The sequence below is a fragment of the Carassius auratus genome, chromosome 40 (genome assembly GCF_003368295.1).
Source record: "Carassius auratus strain Wakin chromosome 40, ASM336829v1, whole genome shotgun sequence".
In the NCBI taxonomy this organism is placed as follows: Eukaryota; Metazoa; Chordata; class Actinopteri; order Cypriniformes; family Cyprinidae; genus Carassius; species Carassius auratus.
This window is the reverse complement of record NC_039282.1, coordinates 427,520-442,360: the sequence shown is the minus strand read 5'-3', so window position 1 is coordinate 442,360 and position 14,841 is coordinate 427,520. Positions and strand designations below refer to the sequence as shown.

General features: G+C 36.3%; 1 protein-coding gene across 1 annotated transcript; it reads left to right on the top strand.

Moving 5' to 3' along the window:
- Positions 1-2,898: 2,898 nt before the first annotated feature.
- On the top strand, positions 2,899-13,754 carry LOC113058887 (cyclin-dependent kinase-like 1). The gene is made up of 6 exons (XM_026227154.1): positions 2,899-3,244; positions 3,341-3,456; positions 5,530-5,729; positions 6,596-6,672; positions 6,774-6,830; positions 13,525-13,754. The coding sequence occupies exons 1-6, from the start codon at positions 3,077-3,079 to the stop codon at positions 13,681-13,683; spliced, it is 777 nt and encodes a 258-aa protein (XP_026082939.1). The 5' UTR covers positions 2,899-3,076; the 3' UTR covers positions 13,684-13,754.
- Positions 13,755-14,841: the final 1,087 nt, after the last annotated feature.

The window sequence follows — 14,841 nt, the reverse complement described above, 5'->3', positions numbered from 1 at the left end:
GGTTGGTTTCAAACATCAGTAGCACATGAAATTAAACAGATCTCTATATTTCACATATGTTGTGTTTTCTGTGCTATCTCACATATTGTTCTTAGTCTACAGTAGCGAAAGTTTCGATATTGTCTCGGCAGCATCCATTTCTATGTGTTTTTGGCGCCCTCTTGTGAACCAAATGAGAGCTACTACTATTGTATAGCTAATAAACGACAATTAACAGGCATGTACAGTATAGACACAGACTTCAGGATTAAGTGTTTTAACCTCTAAATATTTGATTTACTGCAAACTATTTTATAAGTTTTCATTGCAGGTCTGCGTCTTCTTTTCAGATATTCAGAATAAAAAAAAAAATAAAAAAAAAGTAGCATCTTCTGTTTTGCAAATACTAAATCCCTTCTGTATCCTATATAAAAGTGAAATAAGTGACCCTGAATGTAATATGATATATCTGAATGTAATCCTTCATTCTTCCTTCAGGTTAACTGTGGGACAGACAATTTGGGTTTGTGGGTACAGCCAACACCACCGGCCTGCAAACTTTCTCACAAACTGAAACCAGGCTCCAAACCAGAGAGATGGCTTGCACCAGCACACACTTCTAGAGGCCACAAACTCAAGCGGCGCTGTGAAGCTGAATACACTGAACATGCTGTCTCAGAACCTGTGTGTGAATATTGTCATTCTCACTAAAGTGTCAAAGCTAGTGCTTACTGGAAGTTTCTTCACCTCTGGCAGCCCTAGTGTTTATTTATTCATTCATTCATTTTTATTTTTTATTTATTAAAGACCTTTAACCTTTGATTAATTATTTGGTAGTTTAACAAATGATATTTAATTAAAGGCTACTGAGTAAGAAACTACATAACACAAGTCAGAGTTAAACTGTATACAGAGATGTCTGAAAATTTTGTAAAAGGGCAAAACATCATATCAAATTAATAGAAAATATAACATTTTTTGTCATGTCTAATGTCTCCTTTTTAGTGAACAAAATTTCAAGTTACAGTTAAAGAGAGCTATTTAATCCAATCCCTACAAGTAAGGATCAATTGTAGAGCTTTCTACTGTAATTAAATTGTTACTAGTAAAAAAAAAAAAAACAATTACAGAAGCTGAAAGTAGTTTAAAGGGGTCATATGATGTGATTTAATATTTTCCTTTCTCTTTGGAGTGTTAAAAGCTCTTGGTGCATAAACATAATCTGTAAAGCTGCAAAGACTAAGGTCTAAAATACAAAGAGATATTCTTTATTAAAGTTAAGAGTCATCCACATCCTCATAAAATGGCACGTTCTAACGCCCCCACGTCTCTACGTCATTATGTGCACTGTAAAAAATTACTGTGATTTTAACGGTAAATTTTTTTGAAAATGCTACAGTACAAACCTGTTAAATGGTTAACGGTAATTTCCTGTAAAATTTACAGTGAAAAAAATTCCCAGAATTCTCTGCGTTGCATTTCAAATTTAGTTTTTTCTTTGAAATATCTATATTTCTTTTTCGGTATAACATCTAAATCTCTATTTATTCGTAATAATATTTTTTAGACACATAAAATTCAAACTGTTAAGTAATGCACAAAGTTTGTGGAGATGATTTATCATCTGCTGAGATCTTGAGCCATTTAATATATTTTATTTCAGTTGATTTCTTCTAAGGCTGTGGCTAAAGTCAGTAGTTCTTGTGTTTCTCTTTTCTTCAGTAATTCTGCTTGTTAACATCCAGTGTTCATCACTTATGATCAATCAGCACTTAATTAATCACATAATTATCTCATGAATATTGACACTGCTTTAGTGTCACTTTAACACTCTTTTAGAGTGGGACCATATATGCTCCGAGCAGTGTTAATTGTTACACTGTCTCAGTGAGCTCAAAACCCGACCCAGCCCACCTATACTGTTTTATTTCTTCACACAGTCTGCGCGCTAAAACTTTTCTTAAATGCTCGATAAATCGATGCTTGTCCAGTAACGTGTCCATATACCATCCTACCGGAACGACGGCTTGTGGTTACTAGGATTCAGCTTTCTGCAAGACAATGCCTCAGGAAAGTGCCAGCAGTGAACTGAAAAAAATACTGCGTGTTTGGTGCTCATGAGGAATATTTGTGATGGTAATAAACATTGAAATGATGTTCACAGCCTGAGGAAGTACTGCTATTCTTTAACATGGAGGAGATAAGAAACTCTTTGGAATTGTAATTGACTCTAGTCGTTCCTCGGGTAAGGTGACCCAGCAACATAGATTGTGCTTTTAATTAAAATTTGGTATGTTCTTTTAACTATTTTGCAATATTGCACTGAATTGCAATTTTTAATGGCGTGGTCTTTTAGGTCTTAAGACTAAAATTTGTTTTAGCAAATTTAATTAAAATTACCCATCATACTCGTTAGGTATTCAATAGGCAGATTACAAATAAATTAATACATAAAAGCATCATTAAAACACAGTGAAAATGATCACATTTTATTTTGCTTTTTCATAACTTTGCAACTCTGTACTGTAATATACAGCAGCAGTCATTGGAATATTATGAGACTGTCTGCTTAGTTTCTGCTAACACTTTATTTTCATTTCCCCCAAATAGTAATTTTTATGATTAATTTTGCAACTTGGTTAGCATGTAGTGTCAAAATTATTATTGTCATCAGAACTGCAGAAGGGGAACATCAAAATAAAATGTTACTGTTGAAATTAATTTTGCCATTCAATGACATTCTACAGAATGTTGTACTTCAGATTGTTTTCGGAGTCTAACAGTGGGTAGGCTCCATTTAGTTTCAGAATGACATTGAATGCCCTTGTGCACAAGGCGAGGTTCATATAGAAATGATTTGTTGTGTTTGGTGTGGAAGAAGTTGACTCACCTGCACTGTGATCCAGGCCCCATCTCCGTCTGAATTGGAGCAAATCAGCCAAGTTCCAGCATCTTTATTTTTCTGACAGATTCAGTTGTCCATACTAGTTGCCATATACTAGTGTTTCTTCTTAGTTTAAATTAAATTATTGACCTTTTCATTTTTACAGTATGACTGTGTGTGTTTGTTTGTTTGCAGTATGTAACTCTCTGGGAGATGGATAAGTTTGAGAAACTGGCTAAGATCGGCGATTGCTCATATGGAGTGGTGTTCAAATGCAGACACAGGGACACCGGTCAGATAGTGGCCATTCAAAATTTTGTTGAGTCTGAAGATGATCTGGTCATCAAGAAGATCACACTGAGAGAAATCCCCATGCTGAAGGTAGATGGTAGATATGGGGATTGTACGCTTACTTATTGCAAATCCTCTATGTATTCGCACGCTAATACATAAACATTTTCATTTGTGTCCATATAGCAGTTGGAGCATGTGAATCTGGTGAACTTGCTTGAGGTCTTAAGGAGAAAGAGACACCTTCATCTGGTCTTTGACTTCTGTGAGCAAACTGTTCTGAATGAACTGGACCCCAGTGGGTAAATCACATTTCCCCTTTTTTTGAGAGAGAGAGAATTTACTTATACAATATAAAGGCTACTACTTGACATACAAATGCACCCATAGCAATGTCTACAGTAGAATATTATTTTTTAAATATGTCAAAGGATAAAAAACAAGATTTTTTTAAAGCTATTTTAGCCCTATTCTTCAAATTTTCTTCTTCTTTTTATTTTTTTATTTTATTTTTTCTTTAATTGAACATTTTATACTGGTGTGCTCTTTATGCATTATTAAATTGAAATAGCTATTTTTAAGCTCCTTAAAAATGGGTTTTGTTAGTGTCTATTCAATGCTTTTCTCACTCAACAGAATTGTTTTTTTTTTTTTGGGGGGGGGGGGTATTCAGGATTAATTTGTGGTTACTTTGAATAATGAGCACGTCATGCAAGTAGATTAAAATAGAAATAAAAACAATTAACCACTTCACAACCCTATTATATATTATGTTTATGCTATTATCTTTCAAATTAACATGACATTAAAACCAATCATCCCTGGTCTTCTTGCAAAAATTCTGTAATCTTCTGTTCAAATGTAATAACTTGTCTCACCCTTGAAACAACTTCACCAATTCCTCTTTCTTTTCAAGCTCTCCTCTCCTATGACTTGGAATGCCCATTTTTCACAATGCAATCTTCTTGATGGATTTCCTGATTCATTAATGTTATTTCATGCTGACTTCTGTAGACTGTATTGAGCTGTTGTTTTTTAGAGAAGCTAAACTGGTCAGACCACAAAGGCTGTGGCTGCCCAGCATTCTCTCTCTTTCCCAGAAGGCCTTTCAGTTGTAACCTTAGCTGCTTCTCAAAACAAAGGAACTGGTTGCCAGTGACTAAAGGCCCAGGGATAACGCAGATATATGGAAGCTGCACTGATAATTACAGGCCATGAAATTCTGTCACAAACACAATGTCAGTATGTCCAGCCTCTCTTTTCCCGTCTACCAGTGTGTGTCACTTATGACTGCTACAGATAATTGTGAAAAGCCACACTATTGAAGAAACACATTTTTGGAATGAGGAGGAGATGGCTAACAATTACAAAAAATTCTTGGAATACAGTTGTTAAAATCTCATGACCTACAGCAGGAGTCACAGAATCAATGACAACGTTTATGTGCACCCTCAAAATGCAAATATAATGAGATTTGGTCAATGTTGCTATTAAATGTTGTCAATATTTCAATCAAACTGATGCAATTAAGCTCATAATCACAGTCAGCATAAATGAAATAAAATATGTGGTGAATGCCAATTTCAATCAGAATAAAGAATATAAATATATTCATTTTGGTGCAGAAAAAAACATTCAATGGATTCATAAAAGGTCTAGAGATACGTTATTAAAAAGTCAAACTTCTTTTCACTCGAGCATTATGTTTTTAGAATGCTTTTCATGGATGCTGCAAAGAACGCAAACCGTGAATGCAGTGGTCAAACACATCCATCTAGTACAACAAAAAAAAACTGAGAAGTAGCATTGATGAATGGAAAAATGAATTCTGTGTGAATGTCCCCTGACATTTGAAGAGCTTATTACTGTAAGTGTGAATACCGTATGTGTCATATGAAGGAAATCCAAACAAACAATATGTTGGAATTGTCAGTTGTGCCATTTCTCTGCATTTGCTAATCCTTTCCTGTTGCCTCATGGGACAGTAAAGTGATTTTTTGGGCAAGCAGTAGGTCATCTGGGTATTTGTTGCCTACTATTTTATGAATATTGCAAATTTTCACACAAGGAATGACTTTTACTGAGTGAATTGTGTGTACTATGTGTGTGTAGCTACTTATATATGTTTTGGGGACACATTTGTACAAAATGTCGAAACATCCTTTTGAGGATATCCTCATTTGTAAAAATGATGTAGGATGTAGGTTAGGGTTAAACAGCGGAACTCTATGGAATGTCCCCATTTAGATAGATAAGTAAAACAGTGTGTATTTCTATATATGTGTGTGTATTTGTGTGTGTGTGTGTGTGTGTGTGTGTGCGTGTGTGTGTGTGTGTGTGTGTGTGTGTGTGTGTGTGTGTGTGCATTGAACCGCTGGTCCAGGTGATGATTACACTGATTATGTGGCAACACGATGGTATCGGGCCACAGAACTCTTGGTCGGAGATACTCATTATGGTTCCCCAGTGGATGTCTGGGCCCTCGGTTGTGTCTTTGCCGAGCTGCTTTCTGGAAATCCTCTTTGGCCGGGACATTCAGACGTGGATCAGCTGCACCTCATACGACAAACCCTGGGTACTAAAAGTGAAAGAAAGGAGGACGTTTTGTTACTGAAGCTTAAAAGTGACCCATTATGATCCTATTTACAAGATGTTAAATAAGTCTATGATGTGCCCAGAGTGTGTATGTGAAGTTTTAACTCAAAATACTCCACAAATAATTTGCCACTTTTAGGGTATGAGCAAAAATGCGTAATTTTTTTGTTTGTCCCCTTAAATGCAAATGAGCAGGTGCTCCCGCCTCCCTTTTCAGAAGAGGGTGGAGCTTCAAGATCTCCTGATCTGGCATACCAGCAATGATACAACAGGACAATATCATGCATTCTGTCTGTGCAGTAAATGCATTGTTTTAATTACACAGACAGGGAGCACAGTATGATAAAAATAAAGACATATCTGGTCTCATTGTATCTTGCTTTTACATTATGAGCTCGACAAATCCAAGTGGTCAACTTCACATTGCTTTTATATGCAATTGTTAACCACCACACTCCAATTTACTATCATTCTGGTAGCACATGAAGGCAGCATCAGTGAAAACAGGCAGAGACAATGGTAGCTTTAGCAACATTAGTCTTCCATAGTGGAAAAAATCACTTTAGGAAAACAAATGATGCTGCAGGATGCTTACTTTGTCTGGAGCTGACATTCATGCATGAAGCATTGGTCTCAATCCATCTTTAAGAAGCAATCTTTCACAAATCCAACTGACCCTCGTTTGTGAGGCTGTCCAGGTCTTTTCCGTTATTATTTTTTTTTTCTCGGGACATTTCCTTTGAAAATGAAATTTAACCCTTGTGTCCTCAGCAGTCTATGGAGACTCCTAAATAAATAAAAACAGTTACACACTGACTCTTTACCTTTGAACTTTGACCTCAATAGGTGACATGATCCCACGGAATCAGCAGGTGTCCGATGTCTTCTTTAGTGGAGTCAGCATCCCGGAGCCTGATACCATGGTAGCACAAATACACACCTACATGTAAAAAAAATAAAATTAAAAAAGAGAAAATCATTGTGGAATATAAATTAGATTTTGATGTTGTTGCTGTTGTTGTAGGAGCAGCTAGAGAAGAGGTTCCATGGTGTTTCTCCTCATGCTATCACTGTGATGAAGGTGAGATGTCAATACAGGCTTATAAGCCTCATAGGCCACTTTTCATTTTTTGATAAAACACATATCTTGAATTCAGTCTTGATTGATTGATTGATGTGAATGATAAAGTAAAACAATGAATATGTCTCTTTATAAATATGAGTCTTTAATGTATTATTATAAAAGAGACTAATACACATACAAAAACTTTATTATGACTTATTATACTTATTATAATTTATTTCATAGTCTTAAGAATTCAGAAATCATGCAATTGGAAATTAAGCAGTTTTACTATGATAAAACCATGGTTTTTTTTCAGGGTTGTGATATGCACGTTTTTTGTTGAAGAAATTAAATAGGCTGTGTAATCTATAGCAAAAATGTAACAGCAGCAATTACATGGCATTTGGCTCCCTGTGCAGGCATTTGTAATAACATGTACATAAATTGTTTATTTTGTATGTGCATACAATATGTATTTTAACAGTGTTATTATTAACCAATCATTATTGCCTAATATTTTTTTAATATAATGCAATAATTTATATGAGGTCAATTTGAAGGCTATTGATGGCTTAGGTCTGTTTTTATAGCAACAACAACAACAACAACAACAAAATATTACAGTATATTAATACTTCTTTGTAAATTATTATTTAAAGTAACAAAACCATGATTAATTTGCAGTTGCCATGGCTACAAAAACAATGATTTGTGGTGTTATTGTTAAAACCATTGGTCATTTTCGTAAGGGAACCTGAGAAAAAAAAAAAAAAAAAAAAAAAAAAACTTTAACAGGATTGTGCCTGAAAGTGATAAACAGGCCTCGTTTTTACCTAAATTATTTATAATTTATTTTAATATATATTAAAAATATATAAGGTGACTGTAAGTCTTTCTCCTCAAATGCTACTGAGCTTCAAATTTGCCTTTGAGCCCATGTGAAAAAGTAGCATAATTTACATATACTTAACAGTTTATTTGAATAAATATTCAACATTATATTCAATTGTGCATTATAGCTGACACCTAGATGAACAATTACAGTTGTTTTTATGACTATAAGTCATTCTCCTCAAATGCTACTGACGTTAGAAAAGTGTATACCAATATCGCATGTAACTTTAGAGACGGTCCCTAAATTTGAGACTCTCGAACGTCCAACGACAAGCCAACTATATGTCATTTTCTTCTTTCTCTTTTTGGCACCAGAGGGATACATCCTTTTTGTGACATGGCTTTATTTGATTTATTTACTTCATTTATTACAGTGACGCGCACTTGCGCGCTAGCGCGAATTGTCAATGCACGCGAGGTGTCTATGCGCAATAGCGCATGACTCAAACGCTAGCAGACACAGCAGCGGTTGTTGGTAAATAAGATTTTTTTTTTGTCTTGAATTATTCATTTATATGTTAATTATTCATTCATTCATTCATTTATATCACTTGTTTAAGTTATTTAATTTTTAAACAAAAATAAAAAAAAATAAAATAATTATTATTATTGGGGGCCCCAAGCAGCCGTTTAGTTCGCTTATGCCTCGGGCCGGCCCTGGATCCAGACACTCCCTTTAGCAGCTCAGTGTTTTACATTTATTTCCGGAAAATAGTAATTTAATGCACACAAAAAACAACCTAGAAATATGTTTCAGTTTAATTGGCCGTCTTCAGTAAGATTTAACGTTACTAAATGTGTTTGTGTGCCTGTGCGTTTAACTTGAAAAATATCCAAAGTTATCTGTTTTAAAGCAGTGAGTGATTCACTTGTTGATTTGCTTAAAATCTACTTTGCAATTCTCTTGGCAAACATGTCTATGGTGCATTCTAGCACAGAGCAGACAGCTCAGCCTTTACAAGTAATTTGTGTTAAATGCATCTGGTTGCCATACCAACCTCACACGCTTACATATAACAACATATAGTCACAATGAACTGGTTTAAGTATATCTCAAATAGTTTTTTTTTTTTTTTTTCACATGTTACGTTTTTGAATAATATCAGTGAAACTACAGCATACACACAAAAAAAGCATTGTTCTAATATGTACAGATAGTGAATTTTAAAATTATATAACACAAATTGACATCTGAACTCCTGTGCTTGCTAGCTTGCTAGACACACACAGATATCAAGAACCAACATATGAATCTCTACAATGGAGACAATCAACAAAATGCTTCATGTTGCAATACATGAAAGACTCCCATAATTGGGGAAGTCGTGGCCGTGGCCTTACATAATGATATTTCTCTCTTTTTTTTTTTGTGAAAGTGGCATACATTTAAGTATGATGACCCAAACTCAGAATTAATTACAGAGCATGAGTTCTGATGTGGGTTACCATACTTGGCTGTTTGTCATTTTTACTTTTGTTGCTCTCACATTTCACTCTTTTATGACATTATGTCTAGTAAGGCAAAATATTGAGGCCCCTTTATCCAGTTTGGATGCGTTTCATTCTAATTTGTCAAGGACCCTAAATAATTGTATGACTAGTAGCTTATGATGCCGTTATAATGCTGAAATTCAAACAAGTAATGAATTTACATTGTTATATGAAATCAATCAATCACCTTTATTTATATAGGGCTTTAAACAAAATACATTGTGTCAAAGCACTGAACAACATTCATTTGGAAAACAGTGTCTCAATAATGCAAAATGATAGTTAAAGGCAGTTCATCATTGAATTCAGTGATGTCATCTCTGTTCAGTTTAAATGGTGTCTGTGCATTTATTTGCCATTAAAGTCAACGATATCGCTGTAGATGTAGATGAAGTGACCCCAACTAAGCAAGCCAGAGGCGACATCGGCAAGGAACCGAAACTCCATCGGTGACAGAATGGAGAAAAAAACCTTGGGAGAAACCAGGCTCAGTTTGGGGTCAGTTCTTCTCTGACCAGATGAAACCAGTAGTTCAATTCCAGGCTGCAGCAAAGTCAGATTGTGCAGAATAATTATCTGTTTCCTGTGGTCTTGTCCTGGTGGTCCTTTGAGACAAGGTTTTTACAGGGGATCTGTATCTGGGGCTCTAGTTGTCCTGGTCTCCGCTGTCTTTCAGGGCAGTAGAGGTCCTTTCTAGGTGCTGATCCACCATCTGGTCTGGATACGTACTGGATCCGGGTGACTGCAGTGACCCTCTGATCTGGACACAGACTGGATCTCGTGGCCACGGTGACCTCGGAACAAAAGAGAAACAGACAAATATTAGTGTAGATGCCATTCTTCTAATGATGTAGAAAGTACAAAGGGTGTTATGTGAAGTGTTTCCGGTTCCCGTTTACCTAATTAATGCAGCCTAAAAATCCTTTAACGGATTTGGATATTAAAAGCATATTAGTATGTTATGTGTATGCCAGGTTAAAGAGATGGGTCTTTAATCTAGATTTAAACTGCAAGAGTGTGTCTGCCTCCCGAACAATGTTAGGTAGGTTATTCCAGAGTTTAGGCGCCAAATATGAAAAGGATCTGCCGCCCGCAGTTGATTTTGATATTCTAGGTATTATCAAATTGCCTGAGTTTTGAGAACGTAGCGGACGTAGAGGAGTATAATGTAAAAGGAGCTCATTCAAATACTGAGGTGCTAAACCATTCAGGGCTTTATAAGTAATAAGCAATATTTTAAAATCTATACGATGTTTGATAGGGAGCCAGTGCAGCGATGACAGGACCAGGCTAATATGGTCATACTTCCTGGTTCTAGTAAGAACTCTTGCTGTTGCATTTTGGACTAGCTGTAGTTTGTTTACTAAGCATGCAGAACAACCACCCAATAAAGCATTACAATAGTCTAACCTTGAAGTCATAAATGCATGGATTAACATTTCTGCATTTGACATTGAGAGCATAGGCCGTAATTTAGATATATTTTTGACATGGAAAAATGCAGTTTTAAAAATTCTAGAAACGTGGCTTTCTAAGGAAAGATTGTGATCAAGTAGCACACCTAGGTTCCTAACTGATGACGAAGAATTGACAGAGCAACCATCAAGTCTTAGACAGTGTTCTAGGTTATTACAAGCAGAGTTTTTAGGCCCTATAATTAACACCTCTGTTTTTTTCTGAATTTAGCAGTAAGAAATTACTCGTCATCCAATTTTTTTATATCGACTATGCATTCCATTAATTTTTCAAATTGGTGTGTTTCACCGGGCTGCGAGGAAATATAGAGCTGAGTATCATCAGCATAACAGTGAAAGCTAACACCATGTTTCCTGATGATATCTCCCAAGGGTAACATATAAAGCGTGAAGAGTAGCGGCCCTAGTACTGAGCCTTGAGGTACTCCATACTGCACTTGTGATCGATATGATACATCTTCATTCACTGCTACGAACTGATGGTGGTCATATAAGTACGATTTAAACCATGCTAATGCACTTCCACTGATGCCAACAAAGTGTTCAAGTCTACGCAAAAGAATGCTGTGGTCAATTGTTTCGAACGCAGCACTAAGATCCAATAAAACTAATAGAGAGATACACCCACGATCAGATGATAAGAGCAGATCATTTGTAACTCTAAGGAGAGCAGTCTCAGTACTATGATACGGTCTAAATCCTGACTGGAAATCCTCACATATACCATTTTTTCTAAGAAGGAATATAATTGTCAGGATACCACCTTTTCTAGTATCTTGGACAGAAAAGGGAGATTCGAGATTGGTCTATAATTAACAAGTTCTTTGGGGTCAAGTTGTGGTTTTTTTATGAGAGGCTTAATAACAGCCAGTTTGAAGGTTTTGGGGACATATCCTAATGACAATGAGCAATTAATAATAGTCAGAAGAGGACCTATGACTTCTGGAAGCACCTCTTTTAGGAGCTTAGATGGTATAGGATCTAACATACATGTTGTTGGTTTAGATGATTTAACAAGTTTATACAATTCTTCCTCTCCTATAGTAGAGAATGAGTGGAACTGTTCCTCAGGGGGTCTATAGTGCACTGTCTGATGTGATACTGTAGCTGACGGCTGAATGGTTGCAATTTTATCTCTACTAGTATCGATTTTAGAAGTAAAGTAGTTCATGAAGTCATTACTGTTGTGGTGTTGGGAAATGTCAACACTTGTTGAGGCTTTATTTTTCATTAATTTAGCCACTGTATTGAATAAATACCTTGGGTTATGTTTGTTTTCTTCTAAAAGAGAAGAAAAGTAATCAGATCTAGCAGTTTTTAATGCTTTTCTATAGGATAAGCTACTTTCCCGCCAAGCAATACGAAATACCTCTAGTTTTGTTTTCCTCCAGGTGCGCTCCATTTTTCGGGCTGCTCTCTTTAGGGTGCGAGTATGCTCATTATACCATGGTGTCAAACTGTTTTCCTTAACCTTCCTTAAGTGTAAAGGAGCAACTGTATTTAAAGTGCTAGAAAAGAGAGAGTCCATAGTTTCTGTTACATCATCAAGTTGTTCTGAGGTTTTGGATATGCTAAGGAATTTGGATACATCAGGAAGATAACTTAAAAAGCAGTCTTTTGTGGTAGAAGTGATGGTTCTTCAATACTTGTAACAAGAAGTAGAATTTACAATTTCGTCTATATGAAGTTTGCACAGAACTAAATAATGATCTGAGATATCATCACGTGGCTGAATAATTTCAACACTATCAACGTCAATTCCATGTGACAGTATTAAATCTAGAGTATGCTTTCGACAATGAGTAGGTCCTGAAACGTGTTGTCTAACACCAATAGAGTTCAGAATGTCTATAAATGCTGATCCCAATGCATTTTTTCATTATCGACATGGATATTAAAATCACCAACTATTAAAACTTCATCTGCAGCCAGAACTAACTCGGAAGTAAAATCACCAAACTCTTTAATAAAGTCTGTATGGTGCCCTGGTGGCCTGTATACAGTAGCCAATAAAAACATAACAGGGGATTTATCATTAACATTTGTTTCTCTGGATAATGTTATATGAAGCACAATTCCTTCAAATGAGTTATATTTGAAGCCTGCCCTCTGAGAAATCCTGAAAACATTGTTATAAATTGAAGCAACTCCTCCCCCTTTGCCTTTTAAACGCGGCTCATGTTTATAACAGTAATTTTGGGGGGTGGACTCATTTAAAATAATGTAATCATCAGGTTTTAGCCAAGTTTCTGTCAAACAGAGAACATCTATATTATGATCAGTTATCATATTATTTACAAAAAGTGTTTTCGTAGAAATGGATCTGATATTCAATAAGCCAAGCTTTATCATTTGTTTATCCATATTGCATTTGTTTTTTATTTGTTGAACCTCAATTAAATTGTTAGCCTTAACTTGGTTTGGACGTTTTTTGTATTTTCTAGTTCAGGGAACAGACACAGTCTCTATAGTGTGATATCTAGGTGAAAGAGTCTCTATGTGCTGAGAATTAACTGACCTCTGTGACGGGAGGCAGCTAGCAGACGGTCGGTTTAGCCAGTCTGTCTGCTTCCTGACCTGGGCCCCAGTTAGTCAAGTATAAACTCTAAGACTGTGTGCCATATTTCTAGAGAGAAGGGTGGCGCCACCCCAGGAGGGATGAAGACCATTTCTTTTAAACAGGTCAGGTCTGCCCCAAAAGCTCATCCAATGGTCTATGAAACCTATGTTATGCTGTGGGCACTTTAACATTAAAAGGCTTGATGTATAGTAATATAGATGGCTGTTGTACACAAGGTCTGAAGAAATATATATGTTTGTGTTTGTGTGTTTGTATCATGTCTTTATAGTCCTGCCTAGTTATGGATCCATCTGGCAGGTTATCATGTGAAGAGCTTTTAGAGCTGCCATACTTCCAGGAGGATAGGGGAACAGGATGGGGCAGAGAAACTGATCGCCTCCCAAGACACTATGAGAAAGGCACAAGACACAGAGCTCCCGTGGTATGAATCTACATTGAACACAAAATAACGTTAATAGCAAGTAATGGAAAATCAATTCTGGGAGTTAAGTTGAAGTAAAACACTTAAGTTACACAAATTGACTTGTATTTCCAAATTAGAGACTTGTTGTCAATTCAAGTCTTTAGGTTTTTAAGGAGAAACATTTCCTCATGCCTCACAAACACTTAAAGGGGGGGTGAAAGGCTCGTTTTCACTCAATATCCTGTTAATCTTGAGTACCTATAGAGTAGTAATGCATCCTTCATAACTCCAAAAAGTCTTTAGTTTTATTATATTCATGAGAGAAAGATAGTCTGTACCGATTTTTCCCAGAAAAACACAAGCGGCTGGAGGCGTGACGTGTGGGCGGAGCTAAAGAATCACGAGCGCGAGTAAGCTTTTGCGTTGAGAGCGTTTGGAAGCTGTGACAATATCGTGAGGACAAAACCATCATCCAAAACAAACCATGGCTAACAGTCAGATTCAGCGTATATTTATGATCCAGAATCAGATCCAGAGGCTGAAATTTAACAAGAGCAGCATCAGCAACGACGTCTCTATGTGGTATGTACTGAAACTGTATATATTTGCTTAGCGGTTTTGGAAAATGACTAAGTTCCACTTTATGTCATCTTTTTTTTTTTTTTTTTTAAGCTGTACATGTGGAAAGTGCAGTTTGATGACAACATCGCATGTTGTTTACTTGATGTGCTTACGCGCCGATAGCTAAGTTAACAACACAGAGATATTTGAAGCAGTTTTACTCACCGCCTGTGGTTCCAACACACGATCGTGACCCTTTTTCATTGGGACTGCATTATCCTTAAGAAATAAACAATGTGCAAATCCGGCGTCAAACTGGGCCTTGTGAACAAGCATCTTCGAAATGCAGGGAACAAACAAAAACACTTGCACAACTCCGTTGATGCTCTGTTAAAATAAACTCCATCCACTGGTCCCTTAATGTTTTTTTTTTTTTTTTTTTGGTAATCTGTGCAGGGTTGTCTTGCCCTGGCAACCAAAAACACACTTCTTTTGTGACATTTCATGACGCTCTCGCTCTGATCAGTGAATGTCTCTGCTCTGCTATATGGGAGCGCGCGCTCTTCCTGCAGAAGTGCCCTTAGGACCCATATAAGGAAATTCAGCTCCATCTAACGTCAC